At 40.8% G+C, this 16706-nt stretch overlaps 7 protein-coding genes across 14 annotated transcripts in view; 3 read left to right on the top strand and 4 right to left on the bottom strand.

Moving 5' to 3' along the window:
* The window catches only part of LOC108099269 (protein nutcracker), a 91885-nt gene extending 90341 nt beyond the window's left edge, over positions 1 to 1544 (bottom strand). Inside the window, exons 1-2 of one of the 4 annotated variants that reach the window (XM_017202692.2) lie at positions 1405 to 1544; positions 960 to 1297 (exon numbers count right to left, since the gene is read on the bottom strand). In XM_017202692.2, the coding sequence (XP_017058181.1) occupies positions 960 to 1080 (121 nt within the window). In that variant the 5' untranslated portion in view covers positions 1081 to 1297; positions 1405 to 1544. Of the gene's footprint in view, positions 1 to 959 lie in introns of all 4 variants that reach the window. The other 3 variants (XM_017202684.2, XM_017202699.2, XM_017202751.2) reach the window with 3 other exon arrangements.
* Positions 1545 to 1639: 95 nt separating this feature from the next.
* Positions 1640 to 4024, top strand: LOC108099325 (integrator complex subunit 10). The gene is made up of 3 exons (XM_017202765.2): positions 1640 to 2078; positions 2133 to 3180; positions 3233 to 4024. Exons 1-3 carry the CDS (start codon positions 1879 to 1881, stop codon positions 3881 to 3883), a joined length of 1899 nt encoding a protein of 632 aa, XP_017058254.1. The 5' UTR covers positions 1640 to 1878; the 3' UTR covers positions 3884 to 4024.
* A 188-nt stretch (positions 4025 to 4212) lies between these two features.
* Positions 4213 to 5358, bottom strand: LOC108099328 (mpv17-like protein 2). The gene is given in 2 exon segments (XM_017202798.2): positions 4213 to 5067; positions 5069 to 5358. Coding segments are annotated over 2 exon segments (852 nt in total). The 5' UTR covers positions 5246 to 5358; the 3' UTR covers positions 4213 to 4392.
* A 143-nt stretch (positions 5359 to 5501) lies between these two features.
* LOC108099333 (mpv17-like protein 2) lies at positions 5502 to 6293 on the bottom strand. The gene has a single exon (XM_017202810.1). The coding sequence runs from the start codon at positions 6176 to 6178 to the stop codon at positions 5552 to 5554; it is 627 nt and encodes a 208-aa protein (XP_017058299.1). The 5' UTR covers positions 6179 to 6293; the 3' UTR covers positions 5502 to 5551.
* A 395-nt stretch (positions 6294 to 6688) lies between these two features.
* LOC108099992 (GPI mannosyltransferase 3) lies at positions 6689 to 9452 on the top strand. Of its 4 annotated transcripts, XM_017203717.2 has the most exons (6): positions 6710 to 6844; positions 6903 to 7102; positions 7436 to 7903; positions 7963 to 8544; positions 8605 to 8848; positions 8939 to 9452. In XM_017203717.2, the coding sequence occupies exons 2-6, from the start codon at positions 6975 to 6977 to the stop codon at positions 9104 to 9106; spliced, it is 1590 nt and encodes a 529-aa protein (XP_017059206.1). In that variant the 5' UTR covers positions 6710 to 6844; positions 6903 to 6974; the 3' UTR covers positions 9107 to 9452. The 4 variants fall into 4 exon arrangements, with proteins under 4 accessions (XP_017059190.1, XP_017059197.1, XP_017059206.1 ...); XM_017203701.2 differs by having other exon boundaries at positions 6689 to 6775; positions 6897 to 7102; positions 8605 to 9452; XM_017203708.2 differs by having other exon boundaries at positions 6693 to 6775; positions 8605 to 9452.
* A 292-nt stretch (positions 9453 to 9744) lies between these two features.
* On the top strand, positions 9745 to 16354 carry LOC108099830 (succinate--CoA ligase [ADP/GDP-forming] subunit alpha, mitochondrial). Its single transcript, XM_017203465.2, has 4 exons — positions 9745 to 9901; positions 14593 to 15041; positions 15398 to 15682; positions 15747 to 16354. The coding sequence occupies exons 1-4, from the start codon at positions 9865 to 9867 to the stop codon at positions 15960 to 15962; spliced, it is 987 nt and encodes a 328-aa protein (XP_017058954.1). The 5' UTR covers positions 9745 to 9864; the 3' UTR covers positions 15963 to 16354.
* On the bottom strand, positions 11852 to 13971 carry LOC108099858 (accessory gland protein Acp63F). Of its 2 annotated transcripts, XR_006245372.1 has the most exons (5): positions 13916 to 13971; positions 12887 to 13042; positions 12235 to 12830; positions 12029 to 12184; positions 11852 to 11972 (listed from the first exon to the last, which is right to left on the bottom strand). XR_006245372.1 is itself a non-coding variant. In XM_017203508.2 (3 exons), exons 1-3 carry the CDS (start codon positions 12263 to 12265, stop codon positions 11911 to 11913), a joined length of 249 nt encoding a protein of 82 aa, XP_017058997.1. In that variant the 5' UTR covers positions 12266 to 12301; the 3' UTR covers positions 11852 to 11910. The 2 variants fall into 2 exon arrangements, 1 of the variants encoding a protein (XP_017058997.1); XM_017203508.2 differs by lacking the exons at positions 12887 to 13042; positions 13916 to 13971 and having other exon boundaries at positions 12235 to 12301.
* Positions 16355 to 16706: the final 352 nt, after the last annotated feature.

The raw sequence follows: 16706 nt of genomic DNA, 5'->3' as shown, positions 1-16706 counted from the left end.
GTGGTTAAGGTGGAACTTTTAGGGTTTAGAAATGCAGCAACTAACCTGCTGTGCGCGGTTTGGGATGCAACAACTCAAAGTGGTGGTTATATACAATACATTTTTACACTACGAAAATATAACACATACATCAACTTAAAACTCGCGTTTACTTTGTGCTAATACAAAAATTAAAATGATAAATTCACACTTGTAGGCAATCGCAAATCACGGAAAAGAGAACATAATTGCATTAGTGACACTTAAATTGAAAATAAATTGCATCGTGCTTTTTAGTTTAATTTAATTTAATCGTGTAATTTAAGTCTAAAGAATTTTATTCCAACAAAATCCATATAAATAAAATAATGAGTGTATACTTTTCAAAGGCTATTTAAATTAGTTTCACTGTAAAAGTGTTTATGACCCACTGCCATTGAATAAGGTGCTGGTGCTACAAAATCATGTTAAAAATCAAGTGAAAGTGAGAGGTTTATTTTAATTAAACATAATATTACATTTGGAAAAGCTAAGGCCAAAATACTTTTAAAATAACTGTTTTTTTTAATAAAATATTCATATCAATAAAAGGCGCGAAAAATCAGCAAGAGAATCAGAGCGAATAAATTTAGATTATAATTCCTAACACAAATGATAGCTTGAATAAATGTAACAGAAACGGCTTTAATAAATAAAATAAAATTTTTAAGCTAATTTTACAGTGTGAGTGATTGCTATTTGCATATTGCTTAAATTATTTGTTTAATATTTACTTTTCTGTTGGTTTCTATGATTTATAGGGCAGTGTCCAACTTGTGATAAGTGCCAAGACATTAATAAATAGTGGAGGATTACGAGTAAACAATGGGGAAATCGCGAACAGCAAGCCATTTATCAATATCTTCAAGGTGTGCTTAACTTTAGTCATTTTATTTCTTACATTTAATTTTACATTACATCTTTAGCTTGGATCGACATACCCAAATCTGGAGTTTTGGTTTCCGTGGTGGCAACCACTTGTTGCTCATCTTGCTGGTGTTGTTCACCGGCTGTCGAGAGGCCAGTTTTAAGGCCCTCTTTTACCGAGTTTGCCTCTGACATTTTTTTGTTTTATTTACGTATAAATTTTGCGGAGTGTTTTGAATTAACTTATTATTTGGACTGTCATTGTTATTTTATCGAGGAGCTGATGATGACAATTGGAAAATGGGGCATACTGCGTTTACGCGCCGGTATTTATAGTGAAATTTAAATGGGGAACCACAATGTTATCTTTTTTATCTATTTGTTAAATTGCAGCAGATGTGGCACTGTATATCTAAATTACAAGATGTTTTGCAAAATTTCCAAATAACCACCAATGTATTAATCACGCAACAAAAACAATAATACGCAGCGTCGGCAAATATTTCCTAGAAAACGCACTTAGTCACGCTCATAACACGGGAAGATACCACATCCACATTTGTATCTATATTTAATATAATAGTTTTCGATTTTGTTAGCGAAAAACCACAGCAATTACTAATATTTAGGAATAAAAATTTTTTCGCGAAAAATCAGCTGGCACTTGGCCGCTGAACAACACTACATCGCAACACTGCACTTATCGATATTATAATTATCGATGGCGCAGCCTAGGAGCTAGTTTCTAGATTACTGCTGTCTTCAAATAACAAGTTATCACAACAAAAAAACTATACATCTTTGCTGAGCTAAGAAACATTTTATAGAATTAACATTTATTACGAATTGGAACTTGATTTTAGTTTTAGCTATTTGGCACAAGCTGTTAAGAGTTTTGTTTCCAGTGTTAGTAAACAGACCACTAACTGCCGGCTAAATGTTTTGTTGACTGCGAGAAAAGTTAAGACAAAAAAAAGAAATTAAGAAATAAACATGCCAAACAACGAGGAAAACGAGCTGTACATGGTCAAGGAGGCGCAACGTCTCCGAAAATCCGATCCATGTGCGGCGATGGCTTGGATCATCACGGCCAAAACCCTGTACCCCAATGCCTTCAACTTGCAATATGAGGCTTACTTGTTGGAGCGTGATGGTAAAAATTACGAGGAGGCGGCAAAGTGTTTCAGCGTCATGTAGGTGTGTAAATTAATGTTTATTCGGTTTCTAAATACCTTCTGCTTTTACAGAGCTACCAACTTTCCGAATCAGCATACGGAACTGTGGCAGGAAATCAATGCCCTAACAAACGCCCTCAGAAATGAAAACGAAAATACGCCAGAACAGGAGTTCTATGTAAAGATGTACAAACACCTTACACCGGAAGTTCAACACAATATCTTTATGCACACGATTAACCACTGTGGCGATAATCTGGAGCAGTGCGTCTATATCTACATACTGATGTTTAACAAGTTTCCTAAATCGGCCATTACCCAGGCCCCCAGATTGCTAGAAATGCTGGCCGAGGGCATGAAAACCGATTCGGAATTGTACCAAAGAATTTTGGTGGAGGAGGTGCTGCCCATGATTCAAAATAAACCCCCGGAACTCTCTCCAAATCTCGCCTGCAGGTTATATACCAGTTCCTTGGAGTTTTACCTACGACAGATCATGGACGAATCGGATACGGCGGATGCCTGGAAGAATATTTTTAAGGTACTGATGATCTGCGGACAGATGATGGGCTGGGAGCCCTTTTTACCCTTCAGTAAACATGTAAATCAGAACGTTTACTGGGAAAAGTTGGTGGACATACTCTCCGGGAGTCCTGCGGGCAGTTCCCAGGTTTTGTTCTACGCCACCACATTGTTTATATACTCTCTGCACGGTTACATACGGAACTGCAAGCTGAGGATTGAGGATGCAGATGTCAGCCACGTTTTGGTGGAGGGATTTATGGAATGGTCGCCAGAGAGCGATGGGTCTGAAGTGCCCAGCATGGAGCCCCCGAAGTTCTCCCTGACCACCGCAATAAGCCCAGAGTTGTCTAAGGCCTTTTTGCACGCCGCTCAGTGCTGGCAGTTGCTAAATACGGATCAGTTTCAGCGCGATTTTAGTCAACTTATGCTAGCTCTTCCTCTGGCACCTTGGATCTCAAGGTTCCTGTTCGACTTGGCCATATACTTCGGGCACCGCGATGAGGCCAACAAACTTATGGCCGACATGACCACCCAGAGCAGTTTGGTGCAGAGTCTTCAGATCCTTAGTCTTAATCTGATGCAAGGAAGCATGACAGTAAGTAACATGTAAATTTAAATGAGCAACTGTATATCAACTTCTTCCACAGCTCCAGGGCTTCCAGTGCATCCTGAAAATCCTCTCCGAACTGCCCGCTACACAGGGTCAACTTCTAGACAACATGTCGCTCAAAGGCCACCGTCACATGATTTTCCTGCCCCTCACACGATCGGCTTTGGTTCAATATTGCGTGGGAGCCATCATTAGTCGGCTGAGTCGAAAGGTGTACGAACCCAACTGCCCCGATCGATTGCTTGGCGATCTACTGGTGCTCCAGCAACTGAATCTCCTTAACGATGTGCTGCTCACCCAACAAATTTTCAGCATGATTAAGCAACGCAAATCGTTCAATCTGCGCACGCTGTCTACCTACATAATTGCCATTGATCTGATTGAGGAACTGTCGCACATTTGGAACTCCCAGCAGGAGGATAACTTCGAGTTGACCAGCTCGCCTACCTCCAGTGGCACACCAAACGCCACGGGTGGATCAGCTGGTTCCCAGTCGCGGAGAATTGGCACCCGTGGAGCGGACAAAGGAGCTAGGGACGAATTCAAGGCCATTACTCGCCAGCAGATTGCCCGTTGCAACGAGAATGTAATCACATTGCTGGCGAATTTCATCACCCAGGAGCATTTAACGCTGGCCCAGCACATCTTTGGCATCAGCCAACCGATTGAGACGATTGTGATAAAGTGAGAAGGAAGACCACCGGGGTATTTAGTGTTTAATAGCTTCTATAAGCTTACAGTGTAAATATCGTTTTAACTTCTTGGAATTGCTTCTTTAATCCACTAAACCTTAAATATAAGATGCAGTTTATCTTAAACTATTAACAAAGACTAGGTGTTTATGCTTCACATCAGAAATATTTCTTGTTGAGGTACCGTATTTTGATATGTTATAGTTTTTCTAATGCCACAATTTACTGCCTTGGCGTAAAACTTAAATACATGATTGAACATTTACGTCCATTTTGGAACCTTATAAGTTAAAAGCTGTTAAATTACCTAAAGTTTAGTTGCGTCTAATGTTCGTCATGACAAGGTTTAGTTTATTTACTCTAGGGATTACAACGTAGACAACGTTCAGGTTCACCTTTGTACGATATACATACATTTATATTTGTTCTAAAAGCCTCTTCCTTTTGCATAATAACACCTCTTTTCACAGTGACTTGGAAATTTCGACTTTAATCAATATCACAATTAACCGGACTTCTCGGCTTCTGAATTTGTCGGGGAATTCGTTAGCACAAAGGACATCTTGGTGGGGTCCCCCAATTCTTCTTCAAGAGGCAAATGGATTCCAAAATCGTGCTTCATGTAGGACATAAGCACATTATACACCGCCGTGCAGACATTGACGAAGGTCACGCGGTATTTGGTGTCCAGGTAGCGAAAGTTTAGATACTGCGCCGCCGGCCAGGTCATCCAGTCGAGCAGGTAGACGTACGGGAACTTACTGATCAGCTCCTGGTTGGTGGCTTCCAGTGTTTGGCGCTCCAGATAGCAGATGGAATAGAAGAAAATGAGGATGCAGGCGGGCGACATGACCAGCTGGTCTATCAGGATCTTCTTGACGATGTTCTGAAATGTGCGGGCGGGCATCACTCTGTCCATCCAGTTGTAGACGTAGTGATGGAGGGGTCCCTGTAGAGCGCCCGCCACAAACATCCTGAACATGCGATCCGTGTCGAAGCGGTCCTGGTGCCGCAGTCCCCTCCGGTACTCGTATTCCTGGGCGATTACGTCGCCGACCACCATCAGAAGACCAGAGCCCACCACGTTCGTGATGAGCAGGTACTTTCCGAACATATTGCTCCAGGCAATTTTTGTCCATCGCATGAGTAGAAAGCCCAGGGCCCCGCCCTTCGTCTCCCCCCTTGCCATGGCTCAAACGAAGACCCGGGCGTTTTCGCGGACCGATTTCGAAGGCCTTCACCCGACACAAGACCGTGAAATCCCGCCGGGAGTCCAGGGATCCACGGAGCCTCCAAGTCAGTGGGCGTGCCGGGGTCCGGAGGACATACAACTGGCGCAGGCAGCGAATGCCGTACATTATCAGCTGCCGCTGCTATTTGAGACTACTGTAGTCCCGTGTGTTTTGGACGTTACGAAATCCCCGATTGTCTTGACGTTAAACTAACAGCTGATTGGGATGGCACCCTTTTCGGCTCCCCATTTCCGATCTCGTGGTAGATAAATCGATAAGTCTCGTTTCATCGTTTTTTAAATTTGTTCAAATATATTGTGCGTAGTTTTGATGATTTATATTTTTCAGTAAAAGTCTATTAGATTGAAGTAAATTATATTAGTAAAGTTTTTATGCAGTTTTTTATTTTAGTATAATGGGGGCACTATAATTTTATGGCCAAATGCCAGATTGGCTGTGCTTTATATGGGAAAGCAGAACGATATACGCACAGTTGGCCAGATTGACGAAAGCAACGCGGTAGAATGACTTCAAGTATCGGAAATTAAAGTACTGCAGACCTGGCCAGAAGCACATGTCGGCCAGCCAAGTGTAGAGGAACTTCTCGGACATTTCGTCGTTGCACTCTCGAATGGATCCCCCCTCCAGAAGGCCGCTGATGTAAAAGAACATTGATATATAGATGGGCGACATAATCAGCTGGTCGGCGAGGAGCTTTCGCACGATTCCCGATCGGTTCGTTCCTGGGAGCAGCCTATCCAGCAGCAGGTAGAATCCGTGCTGGACGGGGCCGATCACCAATCCCGTGACCATCATGCACCCCGAGCGGGAAAAATCAAAGGGTTTCTTGTCTCCCATTCGCTCGTACTGCTGGGCCACTGCGTCTCCAATGGGGAGCAGAACTCCCGAGCCGACAGTGTTCGTCAGCATCAGGTATTTTCCGAACAATTTTGACCAAAACTTTGGTTTCGGCGGTATTCCAGAATTCATCGTTGAATAGTTATCAAGGTTTAAAAACATCTTTTGAGGAATCAGACAAATACAGCCAACCATCCTCATCCTACCCAATCTGATTTGGATCCGGCCCGCAACCTCGACAGACCCTCTCTGCCTACCTGGTTAAGTTGCCCATAAATATGCAAAAAGGTAACAAGAACTCGGTTTGTTATCTCTATTTGACTTTGGAACACTTGCTTTAGCGATCGACTTGATGAATCCATTAAATTTATTTTTCCAGCTTTTGGTTTACCCCATTTGCAAGTAGGATTAGGTAAGCATTAAGAAGGGCGCTTGGAGATTAAGATTACTAAAAAAAGAATGAAATATTAAATGATGCACTTTTCCAGATACAATTTAAAATGCAGTTGTGTTTGAATATTGAGTCTTAACGGAATTTAAGCCTCTTAATCAAATCAATTCGTTTATTTGGTAAAGCTCCTGTAAGTTAAATTTCTATGTCTTACTATTTATTCAAACTCGGATGTTAAACGTTAAATTAAAATCTGTAACACCATACACCACTGACCGATATAAATCGATAGTTTTAGGCAACCCTGCGACGCCAACTACGGTCACACTTTATTAATTTTGCTTTGCACTGCTTCGCGTTATTTTTAGGCCGCCTTTTTTTTGCCGAAAGGTGATTCGATTTAGTAGGTAAGAAATTTCTTAATTTCTACCAAATCCGACCGGTTGGTAATTCCCTAACACACGCAACTATTTAAGGTTAGGATCGGTCTGAGAAGTCGCCTTAAAACTTCTATTTAATCCGCTTTAGTTTCAGGTGTTTAGGTATCCCCATCCGGTTTTTCGGGTGACTAATTTTGGAAGATTTTTTGGACCCACGCGTTGCGATATGAGGCTGATCTATGTTTTTATATTTATTTTGGCCGTACGATTGGCCTCCGTTTTCGTAGTGCAAACCTACTACGTTCCGGATGAATATTGGCAAAGCCTGGAAGTGGCCCACAAACTGACCTTTGGGTAAGTTCAAATTCAGTTTTTGCTCTTTATCTATTTAGATTTTGCTTTATTTTTAACTAAAACTTGACAGTTCATACGTTTCACATATTACGTTGGTGTTATAAGACATCAACATGACTAACTTCATTCATAAAAAATAAAACAACATTGTGTTTCCACAGATGTTGAAGTATTTTGTTTGACGTTCTGTACTTAATATTCCTCGTTTCCCCTAACTAAATTGATTTTGAATAAAAGCATAATATAATGAAAATACTTATTGCTTACATCTATAATATGCCAAAATCAGGAACCTCACTAAAACCTTGTGTTTCTTCAATCACTATTTTTCAGTTATGGCTACCTGACATGGGAATGGGTGCAGGGCATTCGCAGCTATATATATCCCCTGTTGATTGCCGGACTGTATAAAATCCTGGCCCTCTTGCAATTGGACAGTGCTCAACTGCTGGTTATTCTGCCAAGGATTCTGCAGGCCGTGTTATCGGCCTACTCCGATTACCGCTTCTTTGTGTGGACCGGCAAACGAAAGTGGGCGCTGTTTTTAATCTTGGTTCCCTGGTTCTGGTTCTACACGGCTTCGCGAACTCTGGCCAACACTTTGGAGACTTCCCTGACCACGATTGCCTTGAGCTTTTTCCCCTGGCATGCCGAGACCACTGCTTACCTATGGCCAGCTGCCATCTGCTGTTTCCTGAGACCCACTGCAGGTGTGATTTGGCTGCCTTTATCCCTATACCACTTGCGCAGAAGCCGCCAAAATGTTCTGGAGCTGATTTTCAAGCGATTTGTGCTCATCGGGTGAGCGTACATTTAAATAACCATTAGGCGTACCCCAATAAATATAATTTGTGTTTCAGCTTACTGGTCGCAGGCCTGGGCATAGCCATCGATACCTACTGGCATGGCCATCTTATAGTGACCCCGTACGAGTTTCTCAAGTACAACATTTTCAACAACATCGGCAGCTTCTATGGCTCCCACCCTTGGTACTGGTACTTCACCGTGGGATTGCCCACAGTCCTGGGAATCAACACGTTGCCGTTCATCTTCGGAATAATAGTAACTATGAGGCAGTCGCGGAAGTATAATGTCAGCAAGCAGCTTTTGATCACCATCTTTCTGACTCTGGTGGTTTTGAGTGCCGTGGAACACAAGGAGTTCCGATTTGTGTCCCCGCTGCTGCCCCTCTGCTTGTATGTGATCACGGACGCCTTGTCGACGTGGAGTTACAGAGCATCGCGCACCATGTTGTGGACTACTGCGCTGGTAATCCTGGTGGGCAACGTCTTGCCCGCCTGGTACTTGAGCACAGTACACCAGAAGGGACCCATCGAGCTGATGCCCAAGCTGAGGGAGATTGCCCAGGAGTACAGGGATGAGCGCGATCACAAGGCCAATATTCTGTTCCTGATGCCCTGCCATTCCACGCCTTATTACAGGTGAGAATTTTTGCTCGAAATTCTATTTGGAATTTGATCTAATTGTTATCTTTTGGCCAGTCACATTCATCAGAACGTAACGATGCGCTTCCTGACCTGCGAACCGAATCTTGAGAAGAAAGAGCAGTACAAAGACGAGGCCGATCGCTTCTATGAGGACCCCGTTCATTGGATCAACTCCCATATACCCGTGCATCCACTGACCGCTCTGCCTACGCACGTGGTACTTTTTGATCCACTGGCCGAGAATATTAGCGTGTTTCTCCGTAACTACCGGCTGCTCCATCGCATCGAGCACGCAGAGGTAATCCGGCTGGAGGGCTCGCAGGCTCTGGTGGACGAGTGGTCGCAGGCACTGGGCGCTCAGTCACCTAATATCGCCTCTCTATTGCAGCACCGCCAGTCGCGTACAGGCCGCTCTATTTTGGTGTACCAGCGCTTGAAAAAGGGCGAGGAGAATGCATTTAATCGTGGTCAGGACCAGGAGGGCCAAGAGCCGGATGTCCACGATCATCCGCCGCTGGAAGATCTTCCTCTGACCAACGAGAATCTCTTTAATTAGGTGATAGAGCTCAAGAAGCCGAAGCCCACCACCACAGCCCTCCGTTTAGCAAGAAGCAATGACACACTCGTAATATTAACTTAAAAATACAAACGGATATTTTGTATCCAGTTTTTTGACCTTGACAAGTTTTTAAAACGTCGCGCGAAGAGAATCGAAGATCAGAGAAAAAAAAATCTGATTTTTGTAGGCGCATTTTGTGTACATTGTGCTAGTTAATAATGTATAAGTCATCTCAGTATTTAGACGTTATCAGTCTAACGAGAGGCAATATATTTTGTGTAGTTTATAAATAGCTTGAACTATCCTTTCTTAAATTTTTTAAAATAAAGGATCAGTTAAAGTACATTGAGTTTCTTTATATTGAATGTGGGTTGTCAAACAACGGTCACAGTTTTCGATTTTGTTATTAACAGTACTTGTTTTTAACTAACAAATAATAATGTGATTTTTTTTTACATTATCTATAAAAATATATATTTGTCAGTTTATAATCAATAAAGTATTCAATTGGATAGCTAAGTTAAATACCTAATAAAATTTTTTATTTGTTAGCAAGTATCCGATAGTTTTTGTTAAGTGTGAACCAGTACTCAAACTATGTGGCAATCCCGCAAAGCTCCCACCACCAACGTGTAGGCGGCCTAGTGTTGCCAGATCGCACGGCGTAACCTTCTGTTCGGCAGATTTCGCATTAATTAAACGCGTTTTAATTAAGTAAAGCTGTTTTTATCGCACAACCGCCACACACAGATAACATGGCTGCTTCAATGAGGGCGCTGCTGAAAGTGCGAGGTGCGTATTACCAATATTAGTTGCCTAACACATGCAATACAGCATAATAAATTATATAACTTCGGTGGATTTATGGAACAAAAAAAGAAAAGGCAAACAAATAGAGGGCACCTGTCATTCAAAAGAGATCTTCTGATTAGTCAGCTTCAATTGGGATGAATAGTCAGGTTAATTATTAAGCCTGCATATACGTGGCTTCGAATAAGAGGAAGAAATACCTCCTAGGGAGTGGAGGGGGTGTGTTCAAGGTTCGTTTGCATGTGACCCATAGTACAAACAACTGATTTTTTGGCAACAAGTACAGTGAAATGTCGATAAGCTAATATAGAAGTGATTTTTGATCATATCTTAATCCTTCTTATATTTTTCTCAGGCCCGAAAAATGTACGATTTTAATGAATAAACTTTGTTGCATTTTTTTACTGTTATTTTTTGCATCCACGGTTTATTATTTATTATTTCCCTTAAATCTAAAAATCAATCGATAATGGTTTAAAAAACTAACTTCAGGAAAAATTTCCGTTCTAAAACTTTTAGCTCTGAAAAATGAAGCAATTTCTTGTCTATCATTTTTGAAAGATTGTTTTTTTAGGCGGCTCTTTTGCAATCAGGTTTGCCTGTGGGACATTTCCCGATCTTTACTTTGTAAAATTCTGAAAGAATAAATACATTTAGGTGCTTTTTATTTAGATAATATCCCTAAACCTACCAGATAGTCCTTGTTCTTCACGCTTACACTTTTCTTGCCCCACGTCCCAAATATTAATGCCACTAAAGTAACAATCCTTAGCAAATGCACAGCGCGGATTCTTGACACGTGAAATAGGTCCATCACACTTACTTTTTCCACCCTGGATATCTATTATCGTAATAACTGCAGATAGCAAAAATTAATAGAACTTTGTAATTCATGCAATGGATGCAATTGGGTTCATAAAATCTTACCAAGAATAAATATAACTGCAGGGGCCCTCATAATGATATTGACTGTAGGAAAATCGCAATATAATACATATTTTAGCGAGCAAAATATTTACAGTTCAGTATTATAGGCGGAAAATTTGTAATTTGATGCGAAAAATTAAACTGTTACTAAACCAAGTAAGAAAGGAAAGAAAGAAAACACATCTTCGCGTCAAGCTCTTTTATTGGATGTTACAATGTAATTTCCGCTTAAAATTAGTCCCTTATATATTCACACTCGGGTTTATCTGTAGGACATTCTCCGCCTTTTATTTCCAAGAAGGCTGAAGGATTGTGAAACATCTAATTTCATTTTAAAATTGGTTGTACCTACGTGGAAGTCCTTTTTCTTCGCGTTTGCAAGACTGATGTTCAAGTAAATATCCGTTATCGCCATTCAAGTAGCAATCTGCGGCTATTCCACAACTAGGATGATAAATCAATGGAAATCAAGTTCTGCATTCTCCGTTGATTCCCAATACGAAGACAGCTAAAGGGGAAACCTGTAAAATATGTTTTTGAATTGTCAAGAAATCTTGCCCAGAATAAACAAAAAGCTTAAGTTTCTCATGATGAACTGGTAAGAAGCTGATAGTTTTAAAAAAGATGCCAGGTTTATTTAGCGCCTTAAAATTAGTACTGCGAAAAATGAATTTAAGGGTCGGTTTATCCGTGAAATCGAAAGGAAGGCCAAATTATGGTTACAAGTTTGTCACACAATCGTCAGTTTTTAGGGCAATATAAATCAAAGAGTTTTCTTAAGCTCAAAACGATTGATTTATACTGACTTGGTTTTCCAAGTTCTCCTTCGTTTCAGCGTTAAAGTTTAGCCTATGATCAAACACGATAATATAACAATTTTTTGTTTAACATATGTACATATTTCATAATAACTATGCATTTAAATGAATGTTCGTTGCCGATGTGCACCGAAATTGAAAATTAAATTGTTACTAAACCAAGTTAGACGTGGCCAAGAAAACGCAATTTCGATTCAAGCTCTTTTATTGGATGTTACAATATACTTTGAGCTTAAAGGTAATCCATTATATATATCCACACGAGGGTTTATCTGTAGGACATTTTCCGCTTTTCATTTCCAAAAAGGCTGAAGGATTATGAAACATCTAATATTAAATTAATTTTAAAATTGGTTGTACCTACGTGGTAGTCCTTTTTCTTTGCGTTCGCAAGACTGATTTTCGAATACCCACCGGTTGTCGGCATTCAAGTAGCAATCTGCGGCAACTCCACAAACAGGGGCCAAAATCAATGCAGCCATTTGACTGCATTTTCCGTTGATTCCCAATACGAAGACAGCTAAAAGGAAAACCTGTAAAATATGTTCTCGAATTGTCAAGAAATCTTACCCAGAATAAAAACAAAGCTAAAGTTTCTCATGATGAACTGGTAAGAAGCTGATAGTTTTAAAAACGATGACAGGTTTATATAGCGCCTGAGAATTAGTACTGCGAAAAATGAATTTAAGGGTCGGTTTATCCGTGAAATCGAAAGGAAGGCCAAATTATGGTTACAAGTTTGTCACACAATCGTGAGTTTTTAGGACAATATAAATGTCTGAAAGTTGGTTTAAGTTCAAAGCGCTTTTCGAAAAGCGTTTTCCGAGTTCTCCTTCGTTTCAGCGTTACAGTTCAGCCTATGCTTAAACACGATAGAATAACAATGTTTTATTTAATACACATATTTCATAAAAACTATAAAGTTTCTAGTTTCTCTAGATGCACACACAGATGCATATACATAAATGCTCGTTGCCGATGTGCACTGAAATTGAAAATTAAACTGCTACTAAACCAAGTTAGATATGGCCAAGAAAACACAATTTCGCTTCAAGCTCTTTTATTGGATGTTACAATATACTTTTAGCTTAAAGGTATTCCATTATGTATATATTTACACTCGGGTTTATCTGATGGACATTTTCCGCCTTTAATTTCCAAGAAGGCTGGAAAATTTTAAAACATCTAGTATTAAATTCATTTCAAAATTGGTTGTACCTACGTGATAGTCCTATTTCTTTGCGTTCGCAAGACTGATTGTCGGCGTCCCATCTGTTAGTGGCATCGTAGTTGCAATCTGCGGCAACTCCACAAACAGGGGCCACAATCCTTGCAATTCGTGGACTGCATTTTCCGTTGATTTCCAATACGAAGACAGCTAAAGGGAAAACCTGTATGATATGTTCTTGAATTGTCAAGAAATCTTACCCAGAATAAATAAAAAGCTTAAGTTTCTCATGATGAACTGTTAAGAGTCTCATAGTTTTAAAAGGAATGCCAGCTTTATATAGCGCCTGAAAATTAGTACTGTGGAAAATGAATTAAAGGGTCGGTTTATCCGTAAAATCAAATTGATGGCCAAACTATGATTAAGATTGTCACACAATCGTCAGTATTTAGGACAGTATAAATGTCAGAGTTTTCTTAAATTCAAAACGCTTGATTTATACTGACTTGGTTTTCCAAGTTCTCCTTCGTTTCAGCATTATAGTTCAGTTATATGGTCAAACACGATAATATAACAATGTTTTATTTAATATATGTACATATTTCATAATAACTATGCATTTAAATGAATGCTCGTTGCCGGTGTACACTGCAATTGAAAATTGAACTGTTACTAAACCAAGTTAGATGTGGCCAAGAAAACACAATTTCGCTTCAAGCTCTTTTATTGGAGGTTACAATTTACTTTATATACTTTTTGTTAAAAGGTAATCCTTTATATAAATATTTACACGAAGGTTTATCTGATGAACATTTTCCGCCTTTAATTTCCAAGAAGGCTGGAAAATTTTGAAACATCTAGTATTACATTCATTTCAAAATTGGATGTACCTACGTGATAGTCCTAATTCTTTGCGTTCGCAAGACTGATTGTCGGCTTCCCACCAGTTAGAGGCATACAAGTTGCAATCTGCGGTTATAAATCTTTGGAACCATATGACTGCATTCTCCGTTGATTCCCAATACGAAGACAGCTAAAGGGGAAACCTGTAAAATATGTTCTTGAATTGTCAAGAAATCTTACCCAGAATAAATAAAAAGCTTAAGTTTCTCATGATGAACTGGTAAGAAGCTGATAGTTTTAAAAATGATGCCAGGTTTATATAGCGCATTAAAATAAGTACTGTGAAAAATGAATTAAAGGGTCGGCTTATCCGTGAAATCGAAAGGAAGGCCAAATTATGGTTACAAGTTTGTCACACAATCGTCAGTTTTTAGGACAATATAAATGTCAGAGTTTTCTTAAGTTCAAAACGCTTGATTGCTTATACTGACTTGGATTTCCGAGTACTCCTTCTTTTTAGCGTTACAGTTCAGTCTATGCTTAAACACGATAATATACCAATGTTTTATTTAAAATACAGATTTCATAATGACTATAAAGTTTCTATTTACTCTCAAAAATCAATGCATATACAGATGCATATAAGTGAGTTTTCGTTGCTGGCGTACACTGCAATTGAAAATTCAAATGTTGCAAATGGTGCACCATAATTGAACACTGGAGCTTATCTTTTGGACAAACTCCTTCTTTTATTTCCGCGAAAGCTGCAGGACTATGAAACATCAAATATTAATCAAAGTAGCAATCTGCAGCTGTTCCACATCTACGATTAAAAGTCAATTTAAACCTATTGTCGCATATTCTGTTGATTAGAAACGTTTGTAAACATGATTATGAATGATGTTGGTATTTTTCAGATGGCTTCGTTGCCGGCGTGCGCTGCAACTCGCAGTACAACAAGACCCGCGGCAACCTTAAGCTGAACGGCGACTCGCGGGTGATCTGCCAGGGATTCACCGGCAAACAGGGAACGTTCCACAGCCAGCAGGCTCTGGAGTACGGCACCAAGTTGGTCGGCGGCATTTCCCCCAAGAAGGGCGGCACCCAGCACTTGGGCCTGCCCGTTTTCGCCTCGGTGGCGGAGGCCAAGAAGGCCACCGACCCACACGCCACCGTGATCTACGTGCCACCGCCGGGAGCTGCTGCCGCGATCATCGAGGCCCTGGAGGCGGAGATACCGCTGATTGTGTGCATCACGGAGGGCGTGCCGCAGCACGACATGGTCAAGGTGAAGCATGCCCTCATCAGCCAAAGCAAGTCGCGGTTGGTGGGACCCAACTGTCCGGGAATCATCGCCCCCGAACAGGTTCGTACGTCTTTTAAGAGGTCTAAATATACGCTTAGCCCGGGTGCAAAGTTCACCTTCGTCGGATGCTCTCTTATCTCCTGCTTGTGACGTCCGCGACAAAGAAACCATATCGTTATCTGTTTAATATTCGCTATATGATTTTTCTATACAGTTGAAACAGAAATGGCAATCCTCTAAGGCCGTCTTATCTTGAACTTTGTACTTCTTCGTGGTCTTGTTTATAGAATACGATTTTTATGACTAATAATCAACCTGTTCTTTCTGGACGTCACACCCAGTAAATTAGGAATCCCTCTCCTGATTAAATTTTTTTTTCAAATATTTCCCAACTATTTTTCCTTTTCGAATTGCAGTGCAAGATCGGAATCATGCCGGGTCACATCCACAAGCGTGGCAAAATCGGCGTGGTCTCCCGATCGGGAACCCTGACCTACGAGGCCGTGCACCAGACCACCGAGGTTGGCTTGGGCCAGACCCTGTGCGTGGGCATCGGCGGCGATCCGTTCAACGGAACCGACTTCATCGACTGCCTGGAGGTCTTCCTCAAGGATCCCGAGACCAAGGGCATCATCCTGATCGGCGAGATCGGAGGCGTGGCCGAGGAGAAGGCTGCCGACTACCTGACCGAGTACAATTCGGTAGGTGAAGCTACTTAGTTAGCCACTGCAACGATTATTAACTCTTTCCAACGCCTAATTGCAGGGCATCAAGGCCAAGCCTGTGGTCTCGTTCATTGCCGGAGTGTCGGCGCCACCCGGGCGACGCATGGGTCACGCCGGAGCGATCATCTCCGGAGGAAAGGGAGGTGCCAACGACAAGATCGCCGCTCTGGAGAAGGCTGGCGTTATTGTGACCAGGAGTCCTGCCAAAATGGGCCACGAGCTCTTCAAGGAGATGAAGCGCCTGGAGTTAGTGTAAATAGTAAATGGCCATAACCAAAACGGAATCCGTACGCCGATCAAAGCGTATACGCAAACTCATGATGATGAACCTACAGTTAAGCTAAAAGTGTCGAAAATTCGAAATTGAATTCGAGAGAACCCAAATAAATTATTGTGAAAATCACTAAAGTGAAACGACAGGCGTTGAGATATGACATGTATTCCAAGAATTAAGTTAACTACTGCCGTACCACCAAGTTGAACTAAAGTAACTCGCACCAAAATGAAAACTTTAAGTCGTTAATGATGCACTCGGCTTTTAACGATAGTTTTGCGAACAGATTTTTGCCTTAGTTTAAAATACCTGATCGAAATATCAATTCGAATTGTATCTACATTAATGTGTAATAAATATGCATGAAAACAGGAGAGTCGTGCGGAATTGATGAGGTTTTGTATATCTTAAGGTTTGTGGAATTTGGGTCCGACTATAATCAAATAGGTTACCATGTTATATTATTTTTGTTAGCACTGTTTTTTTAATGTCCTTATATCTGAACCATTGTAAAAGAAGTAGCCGTGGAAAAACAAGAAAGCTTATTCTCTCTTTTCATTAAAACTGGAGCATATTTATAAATACTAGTTTTGCCACACATTTAAATTTTAATAAGACCGTTCTTATTAGATTTAGTATATTCACCCAGGTATCAACAGTAACATTGGTGGTCAGCGGAAAATATGGATGACAGAATGTGTCCCATCTCTAATTAACTTAAATAAA

Source organism: Drosophila ficusphila, unplaced genomic scaffold (genome assembly GCF_018152265.1).
Source record: "Drosophila ficusphila isolate 14025-0441.05 unplaced genomic scaffold, ASM1815226v1 contig_286, whole genome shotgun sequence".
Classification (NCBI taxonomy): Eukaryota; Metazoa; Arthropoda; class Insecta; order Diptera; family Drosophilidae; genus Drosophila; species Drosophila ficusphila.
This window is presented reverse-complemented; position numbering and strand designations above follow the sequence as displayed.

Coding starts and splice junctions, on each gene's coding strand:
- LOC108099333 (XM_017202810.1), bottom strand. CDS start 6,178: ATGAGGATGGTTGGCTGTATTTGTCTGATTCCTCAAAAGATGTTTTTA.
- LOC108099325 (XM_017202765.2), top strand. CDS start 1,879: ATGCCAAACAACGAGGAAAACGAGCTGTACATGGTCAAGGAGGCGCAA. Junction 2,079..2,132: donor GCAAAGTGTTTCAGCGTCAT/GTAGGTGTGTAA, acceptor CTGCTTTTACAG/AGCTACCAACTTTCCGAATC. Junction 3,181..3,232: donor TGATGCAAGGAAGCATGACA/GTAAGTAACATG, acceptor CTTCTTCCACAG/CTCCAGGGCTTCCAGTGCAT.
- LOC108099992 (XM_017203701.2), top strand. CDS start 6,975: ATGAGGCTGATCTATGTTTTTATATTTATTTTGGCCGTACGATTGGCC. Junction 7,103..7,435: donor GCCCACAAACTGACCTTTGG/GTAAGTTCAAAT, acceptor ACTATTTTTCAG/TTATGGCTACCTGACATGGG. Junction 8,545..8,604: donor CATTCCACGCCTTATTACAG/GTGAGAATTTTT, acceptor TCTTTTGGCCAG/TCACATTCATCAGAACGTAA.
- LOC108099858 (XM_017203508.2), bottom strand. CDS start 12,265: ATGAGAAACTTTAGCTTTGTTTTTATTCTGG. Junction 12,185..12,234: donor TAGCTTTGTTTTTATTCTGG/GTAAGATTTCTT, acceptor TTTTCCTTTTAG/CTGTCTTCGTATTGGGAATC. Junction 11,973..12,028: donor CAAAGAAAAAGGACTACCAC/GTAGGTACAACC, acceptor ATAATCCTTCAG/CCTTTTTGGAAATGAAAAGC.
- LOC108099830 (XM_017203465.2), top strand. CDS start 9,865: ATGGCTGCTTCAATGAGGGCGCTGCTGAAAGTGCGAG. Junction 15,042..15,397: donor GAATCATCGCCCCCGAACAG/GTTCGTACGTCT, acceptor TTCGAATTGCAG/TGCAAGATCGGAATCATGCC. Junction 15,683..15,746: donor ACCTGACCGAGTACAATTCG/GTAGGTGAAGCT, acceptor GCCTAATTGCAG/GGCATCAAGGCCAAGCCTGT.